This window comes from Carlito syrichta, unplaced genomic scaffold, assembly GCF_000164805.1.
Source record: "Carlito syrichta isolate Samal-C Ts95f unplaced genomic scaffold, Tarsius_syrichta-2.0.1 Scaffold308872, whole genome shotgun sequence".
Taxonomy (NCBI): Eukaryota; Metazoa; Chordata; class Mammalia; order Primates; family Tarsiidae; genus Carlito; species Carlito syrichta.
The window spans coordinates 189,918-209,868 of record NW_007252968.1 but is presented as its reverse complement, the minus strand read 5'-3'; the positions used below and the strand labels follow the sequence as shown (position 1 = coordinate 209,868).

The 19,951-nt window shown below is 57.0% G+C and overlaps 1 protein-coding gene across 2 annotated transcripts; it reads right to left on the bottom strand.

The window, feature by feature from the left end:
* Nucleotides 1–2,041: 2,041 nt before the first annotated feature.
* Nucleotides 2,042–11,891, bottom strand: SDC3 (syndecan 3). Of its 2 annotated transcripts, XM_008066273.1 has the most exons (5): nucleotides 11,841–11,891; nucleotides 9,310–9,427; nucleotides 7,130–7,758; nucleotides 4,900–5,191; nucleotides 2,042–3,969 (listed from the first exon to the last, which is right to left on the bottom strand). In XM_008066273.1, the coding sequence occupies exons 3-5, from the start codon at nucleotides 7,694–7,696 to the stop codon at nucleotides 3,803–3,805; spliced, it is 1,026 nt and encodes a 341-aa protein (XP_008064464.1). In that variant the 5' UTR covers nucleotides 7,697–7,758; nucleotides 9,310–9,427; nucleotides 11,841–11,891; the 3' UTR covers nucleotides 2,042–3,802. The 2 variants fall into 2 exon arrangements, with proteins under 2 accessions (XP_008064464.1, XP_021572362.1); XM_021716687.1 differs by lacking the exons at nucleotides 9,310–9,427; nucleotides 11,841–11,891 and having other exon boundaries at nucleotides 7,130–8,214.
* Nucleotides 11,892–19,951: the final 8,060 nt, after the last annotated feature.

Below are 19,951 nucleotides of genomic sequence, written 5' to 3'. Positions count from 1 at the left end.
CAATCATTTCAGCTTAATTTTATTTCCTCTTTATAAATGGGCACAGCACGGGAAATGTTAAAAAAAAAATACATAAAACCAGTTCCTTCACAAGGCTGGGACAGGTTGAGTACCCGCTGTGAGGCAGGCACCTTGGTCTTTTTTCTGCTTTTTCCTCCACTTTTCCTTATTTAAAGTTTTGGCCATGAACTCAGGACAGGTACGGTTAATAAACAGGTTATGGATGGGAGAAGGGGCAGGGAAGGCCCAGGGGAGAGTAGGAAGACTCCCACCCATCCAGGCCACTCTGGAAGGGCTCTGTACAGGAGAAAGGACTCACCAGAGGGAGGGACACTGTCTTCGGGGGGCTCTCTGGAGCCACGCTGCCTACGAAAAGTATTTACATGCATTCGCCACACTGAGGCCAGATGCACTGAGGTGCCAGAGGACACGGGGGGATACTGGGCCCTCAGCCCTAAGATGGCGACTCTCAGACACAGTCTCAGCATCTCTGTAAGTCTGTACAGTTTGTGGGCTTCTATTTACAGGCAAGAGGCCTGGAGAGGCAAGTCCAGGGTTGTGGTTGTCAGGAGGAGAAACCCAAGAAAGGCCACTCCTGCCCCGTGAGGCAAAGTTGGGTCTGCCCCATGTCTGGGGGCCCCCTGGAGGCCTGATGGACGGTTTTGCCAACCCCAGGGGGGTCTGGCCCAAGCACCCTAAGCCCTGCCCGCAGGCCTGCCTAGCCCAGCCCTGGTTGCCATATGCCTCTGGTGATCAAGGGGACCAGCCTTTCAGGCAAGCTCCTCGTCCTATCTGGCCCCCTGGAGACAGAGCCTGGGCTCTAGAAGCCCCAGCCAAAGGGTGGCCCAACCCCAACTTGCTAGGCCTCAGCTTGCCGTGCCCTTGGGCAGCGGAGGCCCCAGGGAAGCTCTCCCGCCATAGAAGCTTCCTCTATTTGGAATGCACTGTGCTTCCAGAACATGCCAGGGCCCCAGGGACACCGTGCCCAGGAGCACTAGGGGTCTTCAGATCCCCTCAGGCAGGCCCTGCACACACCTCACCATGTTTGGGCGTGGGGGTGTGAGGGTCTGTGCCAACATTGCACCTCACAGAGCACCACCTCATCTTTTTAACCCAACTCTCTCTCGGATTGCCTTGCCCCAACCAGCTGGCCAAGAAGGGACTTGGGCTGGTCAGACTGGGAAACTCCATGAGCATAAAGCCCAGACATCTGCCTTGGCCCAGGACGCCATGAACAAGGCCCTTGGCCTCTTCTCTCAAATGCTAAGGACACAGGAGAGAGGCTGGTGCCAGGAGGCCAAGTCGGAAGCCAGCCCCTCGGCGTGAAGTCAAGGGCCTCCACCACAGCTCCAGCCCTATGCAGAGAAGCTGCACCCCTGCTGGGTCTCCCGCCCCAGCACCAGGATCCCCAGGGGCTGGAGGCCTAGGCCCCCTCTCCTTCCTCCCTGGTTTCTCAGCCTCGGCCTGCCAGGCCTTCTCACCAGAGTGCTGTCCCAAGACAGCAGCTCCCCAGGGAGCAGAGTAGGAAGGCTGGGACTTCAGTCTCCTCTGCCCCCAGCGGCCCAACCCTTCTGCTCCAGGAATGTCCAAGGCCAAGCCGCCTTCTCCAGACCTCGGGGCCAAGATGCCTCCCCTACTCCCACCCCTCCCCAAAGGCTGGGGTCAGCGGGCTTCTTCACAAGCCTCTGGGCCCCTGGGATCTGGAAGACAAAGCCCAGCCTGGAAGTGGGACCCCTGGAAAAGACAGGCTGTGGGACGGGTCCCTGAAACCTCGCCTCACTGCCTCTGTACCCCCACCTCTCACCCTGCAGAAATCTGCTGCCAGGGAAGTTTGAAAAGAGAACAGAAATAAGATCTGCCTTCCTGACTTGAATCTGGACTGTGGGTGAGGGGTGGGTGTGAGTGCTAATCACAACTCACACTGCATCCCTTGGGCTCCAAGAGCCCCCACCAAGCACACCCTCCCCAAAAGGAGGTTTGTGACTCTGCATTTGAAATATCTGTGGAAATGACCCCACTTGCTAGGGTAACAAAGGAGGGGGAGGTGAGCTGGGGCCGGTGATACCTCCTCCACTGTCCCCCGGTCTAATCCCTCAAACCCTGGTCCTCAGGGCCTGGGGCACCAGCCTAGGCTGCTTCCAGCTGTGGGCCAGCTGTGTGGCCAAAAGGGTGGGCAGGTGTCCACAGGAGGGCTCAGAACAGGGTGGAGTGAGATTGGCCTGGCCAGGCAGAGGGCAGAGGGTGCAGAGGGCCAGGGCGGAGGGCCCACCCTCACAGGCACTTTGGAGACTTGTGTCCTGGGAGGCAGAGTCAGCCCCCTAACTCAGAGTGGGAAGGGGACACAGGGAGACCAGGTGCCTGACCACATGCTCCCACCCCACCCGGGGTCTTTGGTCCTGGGAAACCCATATACCCTTCATAGTCTGGGGCCAAATTTCAGAAACCAACCCCGCCCTTCCTCAGCCTTGGAGAAGCCCCAGCTGGTGGAGAGCTGGCCCCCAGCCTCCTGCTTTGCAGACAGACTACAGAGGAAAGGCGGCAGGCAGAGGCGAGGCCAGGCCCACCCCATGCAATGCCCTGAGAGGGCTTGTGGCCCCACATTGATTTCAGGAAAGCCAAGGGCCCACCTGTATCTCTCCAGCATTGAGAGCAGGGTTGTGTGATGTGAGCTCGTGCAGCCATGTGGGATTGTGTCTGACACAGGCTGGGGTTGGTGTGATGTGGCTGGTATGGGCGCTGTGCCATGGAACTGAGTGTGACGGGCAAGTCAGGGGGACCCAATATGGGCTGATTGTTCCGGCTTGATTCTACCCTCCCCAATGAGCCTGGAAGCTGGAGACACCATGTGTGGTACCAGAGTGTGCATGTACTGGGGGTAGGGGAGGCCACACTGTCACCACCATGTGACCATGACCAGTTACTTGCATTGCAGCATGGGGGGTGTATAAGCAATGCATGCGGACAAGCATCTTTGGAAGCATGTGTGTGTCTGTGATATGTCTTGATTGGCTGGGTGGTCAGGATTGTGTATGCTCTTGTCATTGCATGGTTTTGTCTTGCGTATGACCGCATGACATGTGTGACAGTGTAGGCGATGGTGTCTGTGCAAAGTCTCCTCGCAGGAGGGACATTAGAGCAGTCCCTCCTCACCAGTGTTGCCCAGCACCCGCAGAAAGCCGTTTCCTCAAGGAAGACGCAGAAAGTAGCAGAGCCTGGGGCTCATGTGCACTTGGCAGGGGAGCAGGGAGAGTGATCCCCAACCCCAGAGAGGCCAGGAAAAAACAGGCTGGTGACAAAGGACACCCTCTCACCCAGGCAGAGCAAGGCCCTGGGACAGGAGCGAGAGGCTGCAGTGTCTAGATGACTTCAAGAGCTGTGTTTGCCAAATGTTTGTCCTGCAAACCAGCCTGGGTGCCTCTCTGCCCCAAAAAGAGACCTCAGCGAGCCCTGTGAGGCCAAGGTTGAGGCTCAGGCCCATCTCAAGCCCCACCCTGTCTTCCACCAGCCAATCAGGAGCCTCCTTCCTCCTGTCCATCTGACATGAGGTCCTGAAGGCCCAGGCTGGTGGAGGGGAAGAAAGACGAGCTCCTTAGGGCAAAGGCTGGGGCAGACGGCAGCACCCCCTTTCCTCAGGGAAGATCTGTGTGAGGCTGGCAGCCTGGGCAGGCCTTGGGAGGGAGGGCAGAGAAGAACTGGGGGCAGGCTCCCTCCTGGGCCCAGTCCCAGGCCTGGGCTGGCGGGGCCGGGCTGGGGACTGGACGGAAGGGCGATGTTGAGGCTGCAGGGAGGCACTGTGGCTCTGCTAGGCATAGAACTCCTCCTGCTTGTCAGGCTTCTGGTACGTGACGCTCGCCTGCTTGGGCTCCTCCAGCGTGTAGCTGCCCTCATCCTTCTTCTTCATGCGGTAGATGAGCAGGGTGACCAAGAAGGCAGCGAAGAGGGCGCCCACTACCCCACCCACAATCACAGCTGTGGAGAGAGAGGGCAGAGGTCAAGGCCAAGGCAGGGAAATCAGGGCTGAGGGGTCTGGGGCATGGGAGCCAGGGGGAGGAGAAGGCTGCGCATCCTGAATCTAAGGTGGGGTGAAGTTGGAGCCAACTCCCACACCCAGAACCGGCTGCCATCCACAGACCTTCCCTGGCTGCGTCCCAGTCGCCTGACACCGGCCCCACTGAGTGCACACAGCAGCCTGTGGAGGGAGGTGCTAGGCTGTCACTAAATCTAAGATGGCGTCGGTCGTGAGATGCTCCAGTATTTTATAACCACTAGGAAAGAAAAATCTCTGCCAACGCAACTATGGCACAGCCCCATGACAGAAGCACTAGCGTGTGAATGGACATGCCTCTTAGATGGATTCAGTGCAAGGGTGACCGCCCCCAATCCAGAAATCAGAACTGGGTCTGCATGAAAGATTATGGCATGTATGAAGGGAGCCTGCAGAGGGGAAGCACCTGCCTGGGGTCAGACCAGGTGTCCAGGGCTCTTCAAGGGAGGTGGTCAGGGTGGGTCCCCAGGGACTGGGGTCAAGGGCAGGGGACGGTCAAGCCAGAGGATGGGTTGGAGATTTGTCTCTAGGAAGTGAGGCCCCAGAGGTCAGCCAGTGTGGCCCAGGAAAGCAGAGGTCAAAGTCAGAGCCCACGCAGGCCACAGAGAGCACAGAGGAGAGTGCCAGGAGGGAGGTGCAGTCAGGTCAGACTCTGAGAGGGGAAGGTCAGCAGAGGCACTAGAGGGCAGGTCTTGGGGGCTGAGTCCCCCGCTCTCCTTTTTCCTTCCTATCCAGCTCCCAGGAAACCCCACACTGACCTCCCCTCAGGGTCCCTAGAGGTAAACTGAGACCCAACCAGCTGCCTCACTCCAGGCTTCCCCCAGACCCCATTTTGACCAGACCCCCAGGCTCACCTACGAGCACCTCCTTCCGCTCCAGGATACTCTTTTGAGGCAGCTGAGCAGCTGAGCTGCCCGAGTCGATGGCATTGTCAAGGAGGCCAGGACCCGGGCGGGCACCCTTGGGCAGTGTCCCAGATGGAGGTGATGGCTTGGCCGCAGCCCCTCCCACAGCCACCACCTCATTGGCTGTGTCTGGCTGTGTGGTCTCTTCTTCTGGCAACTCAAAGTCTCCGCTGGGTCCCCCACTCACCGGCACCTCAGGCTCATCTCGGATCGTGGTCAGGAAGGACTCTGGAGTTGGGGTCTGCAGAGAGGGTGGCATGAAACCAGGAGTCAGACCTCAGCACCCCCTGTCAGGGGGCAGCCACTCACACATGCACCAGCCCACTGCCACTGTTGTACTGCCTAGGTGGCTAACACTTACTAACCACACACCACGTGCCGGGTACTATTAAGAGTCATCCCCATGGGGGAATTCTTACCCTTAATTTACAGAGCAGGAAGGAGGCTCAGAAGTGAAGCCACTTGCCCAAAGACATGCAGTTAGTAAGATCCAGATCTAGCCAACTCTAGAGTCTGTGTTTCTAGCCACTCTACTGCATTGCCTCTGTTCTCACTCAGGTCACATCCTGTCCCCATCCTGTCCCCCACAGCTGCCATAGTAACTGTCCTCAGGGGACTCCTGTCAAGAAGCTGTTTGGGGATGGCTGGGTGCAGCTGTTATGAATGTGGTCCTGGTCCCTGGTCCACACGTCTGAGGCAGAGGTGGGTCTCGTAGCCTAGAGGCCAGTCCAAGGGCACAACCCGCAGAATATAATGCCCCTGGGGCAAGTGTCCAGGGGTACTGCCCACCCAGTGACAAGCCCAATGGCTCCCACCACACAGAGACAGGACAAGAGTTAGGAATCCTGAGACCAGAGTGGGCACCATTGGGGAAGGGGTATAGCTACTTCATATGTGGGCATGGGCAGGGTGGGCCTGGCATCGGGCTGAGAAGAGGCTGTGCCCTTGCCCCCATGTATACAGCATGCACAGTGGCCACCCCAGTGACCGGGCTCTGTGTCCTGTCATTGTTTCCCCTTCCTGCTTGGCCAAGTCTGTGAAAACACCAGGCTGGCCCAGCTGCTGGAGGAGCCAAGGGAATGGCCTGTGTCCTGCTGGGGCCGGCTGAGGGGTCAGAGGGACTGACGTGCTCTGGAGGCAGCTCCTCAGTCTGAGTGCCTCCTCTGTGAGGCTAGCTGCAAAGAGTTCTGGTGCCTGGTCACTGCTGCCACCTCTCCCCAGGGACCAGACACCTCTCCCTGGGGGGCCAGACCACCTCTCCATAGGGGATCAGACCACCTCTACCTTTCCCATCCTGGCCCTCCGGACATCGCCATCCTCTTCCCTTCAATCCCCACTCCCACCTATAATACCCCAAACCACATACACACAGGCATGCATGCCCCAGGCCCTGCAGGGCTGCCCAGCTTCTGACTCCGACTGCCCAGGTTCAAATCCCAACTGCCATTACTGGCTGTGAAGCCTTGGAAAGGGCTTCACCTCAATACCAGATGACTATAGACCAGCCCGTGGCGTGGGCGTGAGGGCTGGGATGACACAGGTACAGTGCTGGTCACTGAGTCACTGCCAGCAGCCCTGCAAAGTGAGCTGAGTTATCTCAAACCTCTTCAAACCACCAATAATAATAACCATGATGACAGCAATGACCACATCTGAGCACTAAGTGTGTTCACTGCCACCAAGTGCTATACTACACACTTGGGGTATGTCAGGAACTTTAACTCTCATGATACCGTGATACACGTTCCATTATTTTCTCCCTTTCACAGATAAAACAGGGTACAGAAAGGACCAGTGACAGGCCTCCTGTCATGTGGCTAAGCAGCAACGGTGGAAGGATCGATCCAGGCCCAGGCTCCTGAGTCTGTACTCTTAACCAGAACACACAGGCCCGTTCCTCCCTGTTACCAACGTACACCTGTGCCCAACTACCCCCCTACTCATGTCTCATCCTGCCATTAAGACCCAACCACTGCAACCCTGGCTTTCTGTCCCTCTTCCCTCCCATCTATCTCGATCTGTCCCCATCTGTGACTCACACCCTGCCTTGATCCTCTGGCCACATCCTCCTTACCACTGTCTGGCTCATCTCTAGAACCTTCTGGTCCTCACCCCTGCCCAGTTCTACCCTCCTTCCCCCAGACCCTCACCTACCTTCTTCCACCCACCATGCCCTCACCTGAGCCACTTCCGTGGGTCCAGGGGCAGTGGTCCCCAGGGGCAGGGTGCTCCTCTCAGTGATGTCAGGCTCCTGGGTGGTAGCCGGCCTGGGAAGGGCTCTTGGCCGCGAGGTAGCTGTGCTGACCAGCCTGGGTGTTGGGGCCTCGGTGTCCAAGACAGCCACTGTGGTGGGAGGGGAGGGTGCCGCGGGGGTGGTGGCCCGGGCCGTGGCTGCTGTGGTCAGTGGAAGAGGCAGAAGCCTCCGAATGCCGGTGGTCCTTATGACAGCAGTGGGGGCCGTGGAAGGGGGTGCTGCCGCAGGGGTGCTGGGGACAATGGTGGCCACTGTGGCGGGCACTGTGGCAGGCACTATGGCCACAGTCGGGGGCCCTGTGGTCATGGCAGCAGTGGTAGCCATGGTAGTGGAGATGGTGGTGGCACTCTGACTGGGCTCTTCAGTGATTTCTGTCACCATCAGGGGGCTGGTGGCTGGCTCTGGCGTGAGGCGCTCAGAGGGGAGCTCTTCCAATGGGGTGCCCACAGGCTGGATGTCCGTGGTAGGCAGCACAGCGGGCGTGGTGGACATTGCCAGGGCCACATCTGGGCTGAGCCGCAAGGCTGTCTCAACGCCTGACTCCTGCTCGAAGTCTGAGGGGGTGGGGGAGAGGGAGAGAGCTAGGGATCTGGGTGGCTCTGAGGGGTATGAGAATCCCAGGTAAGCAACAGCCATCAAGACTGGGGTCTCCCAACCTCCTCTCTTTGCCCAATTTTCCCAGGAAAGATGAAGGAAAGGAGGAAAGCACAGCCTGGCCAAAGGTTATCAGTTGCTAATGTCCCCCAGCTTCTCTCTGCCTAGTCAAAAATTCTTCCAGTGCCACCTCTTCCAGAAAGCCTTCCTTGACTTTCCCAGCCCATCCAACCTGGAGCTTCTATCAAGTTGAATCCAGGGAAGAGCAACTATAATAAGCCCTATGGATTGCAAATCTTGCTGGGGTTGAAGGAGAGAAGAAAATGGCATGCTGGGAAGAAACTCAAACCCAGATGCACTCCCCCCAGGAGCTCAGCCCTCCCTCCCAAAGGCACAGACAGAGGGTAAGAGGGAGAGAGAACCCTTCCTACAGGGGACTGCTTGAGGAATCTGGCTGACTCAAAGCTGGGATAAGTGAGGAACTTGAGAGGAAGTAAGACTGGAAGGGAGAGAGGCCATAGCCAGCTCTGGGGAGGATGGACCAGGCAGACGGGGTGGGGATCCAGGGAGGTTTGGGAGTCGAGATGGGACCCAACAGAAATAGGTTTTTGTAAAGATTAACCTGGCAGAAGCTGAAAGGGGTGAGCTGAGGAAGGGAGACCAGAGACAGGGGCCATGGGAGCCAGTTCCATGACACGCAGACCTGCATCGTCTCATCTCATCAGCCCGAGCCTGATCCTCACGGGGCCTAGTCTCAGCTCCTTTTTGCAACAGTTTGGAGAACTCCTCCTCGGGGCCAGACCCTGACTTCCGACCCAAGCCCTCCCAGGCTCTGAGAGGAAGGTGTACTTATCAGCATCCACAGAAGAGGACACAGAGACTCAGAGGCAGGTCACTGCAGATGCCCAGTTGCTACATGGCAACACTGGGTTTCCAAGCATCCCCTCCCACCACTCTGCTAGACCCACAGACCTGGCTCACCTTCCCCAGGGCAGGGCCAGCGACTGGACTGTCCTGGGTACCCCGTGAGGTGCCTGCCCTTGGTCATCACTGCTCTAGCCCTGCCCCTGGCCACAGCCGATTGGACTGGAGGGGGCCACCTGTCTCAGCTGAGGGTGTGCCCCAGCCCCTGAGAGGTGGCTGCTAACATTCCTCCAGGTGCTTGGAACAGTGATGTGAACCCTGGGCTATGGAGGGGCATCCCATGCTTCCCGAAAGAAGCTGGAGGGCATAGCCCACAGGTCTGCAGAGATAGCCCAACAGCACACAGGAGACAGGAAACCTTGGACAGCTGGGCGTCCTGGGCTCTGACTCCCCCCCGACAGGCCTGGTTGTGTCCCCCAGAGAATATCCTACTATTCTTGTCCTTGGGGTCCACAGGATGCCCTGCCTGACCCATGCAATAAGCTTTCCCGCCTGGCAGAAGTGAGTCTGAGGGAACTCTTCAGAGGAGGTACTGGATGGAGATGGGTCATTGCCCACAAGCAGGAAGAGAGAAGGCAGGTACTTACAGCCTGAGCCTGACCCTGAGTAGAGGTCATCCAGTTCATCATCGGGAAAGGAGTCGTCATCCCCAGAGCCCTCGAGGTCCACAGGCCTCTCGAAGTTCTCGCTACGCCAGCGCTGGGCCTGAGGAAGGCAGAAACAGGCACAGGCTCAGACCCTGAGGCTGCGCAGAGGAATGACAGATGTGCCCGTGGGCCAAGTGACATTCACATGGGCAGCTGGGAGCCACCCAATGGCCACTTCCTACCCACTTCCTGCCTGATGGTCACCACAGGGGACCCCTGGTTGCTTCCTTATCCGCAGTCAAAGTCACCAGGTAGTAGAACCAGGTTTAGAGCTGACTGAATTGCTAGACTTGAGTCCCGGTCCCATACCTTATTAAATATGGGACCTGGGGCAAGTTATTTACCTCTCCATGCCTCACTATACTTGTTTGTGAAACAAGTGAAAAGCACCTGCCTCGTTGGCTGTGAGCATGCAGCATGCTAATTCACCTGCAGGGCCCATCCAGCCCTGTATGCAGCAGGTGCTCAGCACAGGTCAGCTGTCACTCTCTGTGTGGCCAGTGTCATCAGACCCAATCACGAGCATCTTTCACTGGCAAGATCCCACTGAGTCCTCAAGACAGGTGCGGGAGAAGAGTGTGTGAAGCTCACAGCCCATTCCACAGATGAGAGAACTGATACCCACTTGTCCCAGATCATCAAAGAGCAAGTGATGCAATGAGATCCAGCCTCTGCTTAGGACCCTAAGTCTCCCACCTCAAGCTCCCTGTTCTTTAGCCCCATCCCCAACCACAACTTTCCGCAGCTCCAGGCTGAGCCCAGCCACAGTGCCTGCTCCTGGGAGCCTTCAAGAGGAAGGAGAAACTCATACCTGCTATAAGCTATACAGGACATGGCACTTGGGTTTAAATAGGTGAAATCAAGAAAGGCATCTCAGGCAGATGGAGCAGAATAAGCAAAGGCTCCAGGGTGGAGAGGTGCAACCTATGCCCGTGGAACTGGCCCTGGCCCTGCTTGACCTCTAGCCTCACCCAGCCTCACACCCCCTCAAACACTGGACTCCAAGCACCCCGGCCCCTTTCTGTTCCAGAAACATGTCTGGTCTCCCGCCTCTTCACTCATGCTGTTCCCTCTGCTTAGAACACTTCTCCTGCCATCCCCTCATCTTCCAACTTGCAGGCTAACTCCCACTCCCTGTCACTTCTTCGAGAAGTCCTCCTGCTTTGAACTTCCAGGGCATCCCAGGCTCCTAACTCCCAACACCTTTCACTATTTTTGAGCTGCGTTTGCTGGTGCGTGTTTCTGGTCAGTGGCTGTGCCCGCCTCCCCAGACTAGACACTCATAAGGCAGGACAGTGCCCAGCATCTCGAAAGGTGCCTGGCACACAGTAGGTGTTCAGGAAATATTTGCCAAGGGGTGGAACTGGAGTTGGGGGGTGTGAATAATTCACAGGGGAGTGGTGGGGTGGGGGCAAGTCAGCTAGGGCCCCCTCTCAGAAGGCTTCCTGTGTCTGATGACTTTCCCATGGAATCTGGTCATTGTTCAACCTGACTGCATGTGAGGCTATCGTGAAAACTGAGCTCTGGGGCTCAGCAGGTCTGAGATGGTACATGAGCATCTGCGATGTCTGATTAGCTATGGGGAGCCCTGGAAGGTGTGTGAGCAGGAGAGGGGCTGAACGGGCACTGCATGTGGGCTCAGCCTCTCGCCCCCTGCCCCTGGCGGGCCCCTTCTGGAATCTGCACAGAGCCAGAGAGAGAATCTCAATCCGGGTTTCCCACCCCCAGCCTCAACCACCTGCTCCAGAGCCCTACCCAGCCCAGCCAGGGCAGGGAGCCAGGAGTGCCCCTCACCACACACACACAGCCTCGAAGTAATGAATTAATCAGTGTTTACTTTCTACCAGTGAGTCACAAAGTGGAACAATTAGTGTAATTGCTCCCATGACTAATTGCTGGGTCTTCCTCCTCTTTAGACATTGCAGGGGCTTAGAGCAGCTCTGGTCCAACTTGCCCCAGTCCCCATCTCTGTGTGGAAGGTCACATCCCAGGGCTTGGGCTGGGGTGTCAAAGCTGTCCCCATCACTAGCTCAGCAACCTGGGCTAGCCAAGCTGGAGCTTGGAGACTTTCTGCTCCGGTCCCCTCCGATTCCTTGGCAAGCAGCCCCAAGTCACAAAGCAGAGTGGGGACTCAGCAGACACCAGGGTTTGGGCTCCTGCCCCTGGCTGGGGCCATCTTCACCATCTTTCTATCCTTTCAGGCAGGCTGGAAGGCCTTTAGCTGGAGGGAGGATTCTAAGAGGTCTGTGGTCCCTGAGATGACCCCCCTCCCCGAACTGGAGTAAACATGGGAGTCAAAACAGGATATCCTCAAGATTCCTCAGTGATCAGGACAATATACCAGCCTCTAAAATCCCTGCTCCCAGAATGGCCGGCACAAATCCAAAGACCTACTCCCAAAGCCACACAGACCCTTGAAATAACACATGAGATACACAGAGAGACACAGACACACCCTGACACACACTCACCTAAGGCAGTCACCGAGAGGCCTGGCGTGTGGCATGCCTTTGGCGAAAGAGAGGCACATGCACGGGAGGGAGGGGCATGCTGTGTAGCTCGGAGGCTCAGAGACTTGAACATCGGGCCTCCTGTGACTCCGTCAGCCTCCGCTCAGGTAGCTCTCACCTAGATACTATTCATCCCTAGCTCAGTAGCCATCGACATGACAACCGTTGCCATGACAACCATCTTCTCCAAGCTCAGGACCAGGAGCTCCAGCTCCCCACAGAGATGAGGGGATGCGAGAGAGAGCTCATGGGGAACAGAGAGGGTGACAGGGAGGGGCAAGGCGGGAGGTAGAAGATGGAGAGAGACCAGGGGACAGAGGGGCAGGGGCAGAGAGGGGGATGGTGGGGGAGGGTGAGAGAGGGTGAGAAGGCGAGAGAGGGAGGCAGAGGGAGAGAATTCTCTCACATCTTAATTTAGCCTCAGGCTGATCAGACAAAGCTGGGGAAGGGGCCACCTCTGTGATTTTCCAAACCTGCACCCAAGAGAACGTTCTTTCCAAACAGTAAGCAGCCCCCAGACCAGACTGGGTATCAGGGCGGTGGAGGCAATAACCCAGTCACCCTGAGCTCACCCTGGGAAGCTCAGCAGGAACTCAATGCAGGGACACCTGAAATCTGCAGGGCTGGGGCTCAAAGGAGCATCCTCGAAAGAATGCTACAGAGGGTGGGGGGGTGGTAGCTCAGCTCCCAGGGGACAGGGAGGAGGGAGAATGAGAGGGGACAGGGCACAGAGATGGGAGGCAGCAGGAAAGACTTAGAAGTCACAAAGTAACTGAGGAGGAGGGTGACAAACAGCCTTTGACCCCCAAACAACCTCTGCATTTGCATAATCCATGCATAATTAGTATAATTATCCATGCCATCCCCTTAAAGGAGAACTGAATCCAAAAGCCCCAGGACGCTGCTTGCCTCTCACTGACCCTCACCATCCCCCTTGGGTAAACACACCCCCCCATGCTTAATAGGAGGCACCCACATACCCCAGCAGACACACACACACACACAAGCTACAACAGATAGATGATATAGCCCAATCCTCCTGTACACACTACACACCCCAGCAGACACACACACAATTAAGAGTTCATTTACCAGCCCCCACCTGTAGACACACCACAGCCTACAGGTAACACAGCCCGGAAAATGCCAGCACACACTCACCCATCTACCATACCCCTAGGGTACACACAGACACATCCCCCACAGATGCCCCCATGGACCTCAGCAAAGTCTCATAACCATCACACGCTCATCCTCCCAAGGCCCACACCCTCACACGCATGTTCCCCATACCACATATCGCCATTACACGCTGCATCCCCAACATGAGCCTCCCAACTTGAATGCAAGTGTTCCCCTCGCTCGGGTTCCCCACGCCCACCACACACAGTGAGCATATCCACACACAGGCACTGAGCCTTCCATTTCCTGCCACCACCTGTCCCAGGAGCAGACACCCCACAGAGGCTCCCCAAGCCTGGGTGCAGCTCTGCATGTCGGGAGCCTCTGAGGGCTCCCAGAGGGTTCCACAGGCCTCGGCTGAGGGCTTTCCCAGCCGGGCGCTGGAAACACATTACCTGCACTACCTCCTTCAATCGGCACAGCCTCCCAGGGTTTTACCATCCCATTCCACAGATACAGACACTGAGCCTGGGGGTTGCAATTAAGATGGATGCAAGGGTCCTCAGTATCCAAAACCCTTGCCCTGAATACCCCAGGACCGTCCCAGACCCGCTGCTTATCCAGAGCCAAGTTTTGTGACCCAGCCCTCCCTCATCCCTGTGTGACATCAACTCAGAAACGCCCACAGGCACACATGCATGTTCCGGCACACAGCAAACACGCTGTGTGCTTCCAAACACCTACTCCCACTCCTCGCGTGCTTGGCCTACGTGCCCCTCCCCCCACAGCCATACACCCCTCTCACATGCCCACCGCCAGGTCTGCCATACCTGCATCCTCAGCGCCCCCCAACACGCGCACGCACACACACACTTTCCCTCCTGAGTACACACAAGGGCATAAACACAACACTGGAATGAGACATGGCACATCCTTCCCGATGGACTGACACCCCTCTGCCATTTTCCCTCACAGACCCCTTGTTACCCACAGCCTCGCCCCACACAGGCACGGCAGACTCCCGGCCCAGAAGGGCCCCCTCCCTTGCCACCCTCCCCACCGGATCCTCTCCCTAGGGCTTTAGAGCAGCTGGGGAGGCTGGTCAGGTTCCCCAGGGCCTGGGGCAAAGAGACATCACCTCCCAAGCTGCCAGTCCCCTCCCTGGAGCACCCCCAGGGCCGTGGCAGGAGAGGGAGGGACCCAAAGCAGTTGGATGTCAGCGATGTCTCCTCCCTCCCACGGCCACCCCTGCCCACTGCTCAGTGCAGGACACATTCAGGAATGAACCCACCTCTCCCACCTCCCACCCCCACCCTCCAGAGGCCCCTCAAGAGTCTGGGGTCTCTCATGCCCAGCCCTTCTGGCTTCCCCTCCCCCACCAGCAGCCTTCCTGGAGACACAAGGCAGCACAGTGGTAAGGTCAGAATGCATCCGCTCCCATCTGCAAAATGGGGATGATGAGATTGTGTAGTTCACAAAGTTGCTGTGAGAATTAAGTAAGATCAGGTAGGTGATGGGCTGAGCACAGGACCCAACACCAAATGAGAGCTGAATAAGTAAATGTAGCCATGATTACTATTAGTCTTATGTTAATAGTTTTATTATTTCAAAGACTTTATCTCATTTAAGCCTTAGCTTCCTCCTGAGGGAAGTAGGATTGGGCTGACTACACCCATGCTGTAGATGAGACTACTGATGCCCAGAGAGGGCAGATGGCATTGCCAAGGCCACACAGCAGGGGACAGTGCAGGCAGAAAAAAAAAAAAGAGAGGTTGAATGAGGAGCAAGAAAGGGCGAGTTACAGAAAAAGACGCAGACACACAAATTAGGTCAGCTGGCGGGGGGCCAAGAGCCCAGCGCCCCTGCCCAGTGTTAATCGTGTTGCAAAAGCTAAGAATAAAATCAAGTGTAATTAGTTCTGCCCGAGCTTCCTCCCCCTAATTAGGCTGACTCAGGCTCTGCTCTCCCTGTGACCAGAGGCAACAGGAGCAAGGGCTGGAGACCAGCTTCAGGTGCAGAATGATGTGGGTTCAAATCCAGTTCTTCTTACATGCTGGGCAGCTTTGGACAAGTTACTTAATGTCTCTGAGTTTCTGTTTGGTTAAATGAGGACAACCATACACACTCTGTAGAGCAGCTGTGGGACCCAAGTGATATAATGCATCCAAAGTGCTCATGCTGTGCAGCACACAACTGGTGCTCAATAACCATTTGTTGGTAACCCCACACACAGCCTGTGTTCCCCACCTCAGGCTTCAACTTAAAGACTAAGCCTGGCCTGAGAGGCCAGTGAGTTCAACCCCCTCCTCCTGCAGATGTGGACACTGAGGCACAGAGAGGTGAAACCCTTGTGCTATCCCACTCCCTAAGAAGAGGTGATAGTGGGGAATTCACCGGCCAAGCGGCACTCAGAGAGGTAAAGTGATTGCCTGAAGACACACAGCCACCTAACAGCTCACCCCTGGAAGCACCTGCTTCCCAGGGGGCCCATGTGGGCTCCATGAGATCTGAGGAAGGGGCCCATCGGGGCTGTGAGAGCATGGCTGGTGTCCCCTCTCCTTTTAAGTGGCAACACAGTGGAGGTACCCAGTCCCCAAGAAAGGACTTTCTAATCTGGACCAGGAAGGGTTGGTGTGTGCATGTGACATTCAAGTGGGCTCACAAAGGATGCATTGTGTGAGCTGACTGGGCTCTGTGAGGACACCACGTGCCTAGAATTGCGCTTGGCACACAGTGGGTGCTTCACAAGTATGGGCTGTACTGACCCATGGAGCAGTGCCGGCCGGGCAGGGGTGGTGGGGATGGCGTTCCAGGAAGAGGAGCAGGCTGAGGGAGCCCTGTGTTCCCAGAGCCATAAACGGTTTTGTGTGGGAGGAGCGTGGGGGTGGCAGCTGGGAGCTGTGGGTGCGGGGTCTGGAAACCGGGTCTCAGTGGGTGGTCCTGCTCCCAGGCTTGGGGACAGGAATCAACGTGCGCAGTGTGAGTCGGGGTGGTTGAGGGTGACACGAAAGGGCAGGTGGCTGGGGAAGATGGGTGGTGATAAAGGCATCCGGTCTGGGTTAAGGAGGGGCCTGGTTTTCCCAGGGCTGGGCTGTCAGTCTCTGTCCAGGTGCAGGGGACAGGGTGGGGAGCAGAGGGCAGTCAGTCTGCCCCCGCCTGAGACCACAGAGCCAGCCAAGCCAGGGACTGGGCGAGTGAGAGAAGGCAGGCGGGCTGGTGTCTGGGCACTGTGGGTCAGTGTGGCCGCCAGGCGGGTGGATGCCAGGGACAGAGCCAGGCCCTGCCAGCACATCCGCGGCGAGGCTCAGCCGCTGCTGGGCCCGCCAGCTCCCCCAAAGGCTCTCGCGCCCATTCCATCTCTGCGCCCCTCAGTTTCCTCATAAGGAACAGTCCCAATGGGGTCTCAGCAGAATGGGAGGGTTCGAGGGCTTCACAGACCAGACTGCCAAGGATAGGGTATGGGAGAAACACACTCGCTCATGGTGAAAGTGCCATGAGCTGATTGCAGAAAATCTGGAAAGTGCAGACAGGTCCTGAGATGAAAGGAAAGCTGCCTGTAATCCCTCTGCCACCCTCTGCCACCGGAGAACTGCTGGGAACCTTTAGTGTAATTCGGCATTTAGAAATTCTCTTGAGTCATGAGTTCATTAACACAGGACCAAGTTCTACACATTTTTTATAACCTCTTTTTTAAACTCAAGGATGATACTAGTATTGATTTCCAGCATTTACAGAGTGGCACATTAGTGTGTGGCCATGCCCAACCTTCTCTGTGAGCCCCACCAGGTGGGTTTTCCGTTTTGCTGGTGAAAACAGGGTTAAATACCCATCCAAGGGCACACAGGTATGAAGAGACAGAACTGACAGAAGAGACAGAATCCTGTCAACAGTCCGGATTGTATTGCCTCCTGACGATGAGTGTGTACATTTTTCCATATTTTTCCATATCCTTAAACCTTCCCTGAAACAGGTTAAAAAAAAAAAAGGTCTTCTGTGATGCCCCAATGCCTTTTAATAACCCAGCTAGACAGTGTGGATTTGTGAACACTCATCAGTTGGCAGCTGCATGATACTCCACGTACTGGTTGTGCCCCGATGTATCCAGCTAGTCCCCTGCTGTTGGATGTGTAAGTTATGCCCGCTTGCTCTCTCATAAGTAACACTGCCCTGGGTCTCCTTGGTCCAAGGGCTGAATTCTTGGAAGCCTAGAGTGTCCGAATCAGAAGGACCCTTATCATCAAGCCTGAGTTTTCATTTTATAAATGAGGCAAATGAAATGCAGAGAAGGGGAAGAATTTGCCCACGGCCCCAGGTTGGGCCTGAGATGCCACTTGCTCTCCTGGGTCGGGGGGCGCCTAGGGAGGGGCATGGCTGGGGTGAGGGGCAGCAGTGGGAAGCGGGGTTCTGGGAAGACTGGTGAGGGCACAGGGCCGGGTGGTGATGATGGCAGAGGGAGGGCTGGAGGTGATGGGGGGATGCAGGCAAGAGTGGGGAGCACCTTGTTGCCAGGATTTTCCCTGCAAGCAGTTGGCTGGGCTGGGCCTGCCAGGGTGTTTCCTGACCCTGAGATGTATGAAGCCCAGACTGGGGGAGCAGCACGGGCTTGAGTGTGAGAAAGTGGGCCCGCGGGAGCTGTGTGTCTGGGTCTTGCTGGTCTTTTGGGGCATCTGTCTGGCTCATCTGGGGCCTGCTCCACCCCTTTTCACCCTCCTCCTCCCCCAGGCCTCTCTGTGGCCCCAGCCCCAGCAGGTGTGGCCCTCAGTGCCCCTGTCTCCAGCCACAGGCATGTATGGGGGAGCTGGGTTCCCAGCCAGGGCAGCTGTGGGCAGATGGGGGTGGGGACTGAGGCGTCCCCTCCTGGCCCCGGCTTTCCATTGTGCAGCCCCCTTGGCTGTCCTGCTGCCCAGAGCCTGGCCCCGTCCCACATTCCTGCAGTGACGCTCTGGGTCTCCGGGGTGGAGCTGGTGAGCGTGAGGGGCACCGAGTTCTCACAGGACCGAGGGCATTTTGGGGACGGAGCCTGTCCCCACTTACACATGAGGGGTCAGGCTGTGAAACCACCAGAGGGCACAGCAGGATGTGACCTCTGGCCTCCCTGACTCCATTCTGTGCTGGGGGGGGGGACTCCTGAACCCCTGAGAATACATGTAGGATCCCAGTTTGCGACATGACACTTGTTCCACTGGGAGATTTTCAGGAGGTGACCTCAGGCCATCCTGTCCCTTGCCATGAATGATGACCACAGCCCCCACAGCATCCCTCACCATGAGCAACAACTGCAGCCTCCCCTAGAGCATTCTCTAGGTGCCAGGTTCTTCAGGTGCACAGAGCCTCATTTCTCTTCACAAACACCTTAGCATAAGGGACAGTTATCCCCATTTCAAAGATGGGTAAACCAAAGCTCAGAGAAGCAAAGCAACTGGCCCAAAGTCACGCAGTAGTGGGGCCAGGATTTGAACCCAGAGTCAGCCGAACCCCAAAGACCATGCTCTTTGTTCTGTAGAGCACACCTACCCCCAGCCCTCATCAATCTCCCTCACCAGAAAGCCTCTCGAGGGCAGGGCAAGTGCCAAAGACCACTACCCACACCCAGTGCCCTGCACAGAGACAGACAAACTGAATGTCTGGGCATGGACAGAAATGGAGGGCAAGGGCAGGTGGCCAGGTTCAGGTGAGCAGCCCCGCCCCCACCCCATGACTCACTTGCAGGTGCTCTGGGATTTGGTCTCCAGGATCTGCAAATCTCTTTGCCAACAAATACAAAGGCCGCCCACTCTTGGGGCCCTGAGTCTCCAGGGAACAGCCCAGCCTGCTGGTAGGTGTTCCAGCCTTGGTTTCCCACTCCCAGACTGGGAATCTGGTCAAGGCTTTTCACCTCAAGGGCCTCACTTTGCCCTCCTACAAAATGGGAAGAATGACTGCCAGCACATGGAAAGACCTGCTGCCCCATACTTAGCCATGAACAGGCACTTAGAAGGTGCTGAGACAGACACTGTGTCCCTACTCAAAGCTCCCTCCCTGGCTGCCAAGTCTATCCTAAGGCCCTCCCCACTTGCCCTGCTGGTTGTCAACACCAGGGTTAGTTCTCATAGCTCACCACTGCCTGAAATTACCTTGTTTGTTTGTTTTCTGGCTTAGCAGGAATGTCTGTCTCCTCCTCCAACTGCTCCTGGGGACAGAGACTGGGTTGGTGTGGTCATTTCTCTCTCCTCAGGGCCCAGAATCTTTCTGGAACACAGTCAGTCCCCATCAGTGTTTGTTCAGTGAACACTGTGCACAGGACGACCCCCTACAGACCCACCCATCACTCTGGGGTCTGGGCCAGGCCCTGCTCTTCTCGGCCTGTCTCCCCATGTGAAAAACCAGGGAGGTGGACAAGCATTCTCTCTGGGCCCCCAAGATCCAGCCAGGAGGACTGCAAGTGAGCTGGGAGTGGGGAAGAGCAGCTGAGACTGATCCCAACATATTTTGTCATAAAATGCCTATGTAAATTATATGCAAATATGCAGATCAGCCAGCTCCCAGCAGAGCCTCCAATTCCGGCGATTCTCTCAACCAGGCCTGAGCTGGGAGGAAAGCAGCATTTACTGAGCGCGCCTACCAGTCACCAGGCCCCTCACTGCCATGACTGCATCTCCTCAGGAGCCAGGTGGCAGGGCCTCCTTGCTCCATAGCCACAGAAAGCCCCCTCTGGAGGTCAGTGAGCTTCAGCAGAGAGCCAGGATGGAGTTAGGACCGAGGCGAGGGTGTGGGAAGCCAGGCAGGAGGGAGCCCGGTGCGGGGAGGTGTGGGGGTGTGGCTGGGAGGGCAGAGGCCCCGAGGGGCAGAGGGATCCTCAGCCTGACTTGGACCACCTGAAGCCAGGTGAAGATCTCCAGGGCCCTTACCAGCCCTTGGCCTCCATTGGGCAGACCCTAGCCTCTTCTAGGAAACTGCAGAGACCTTCTGTT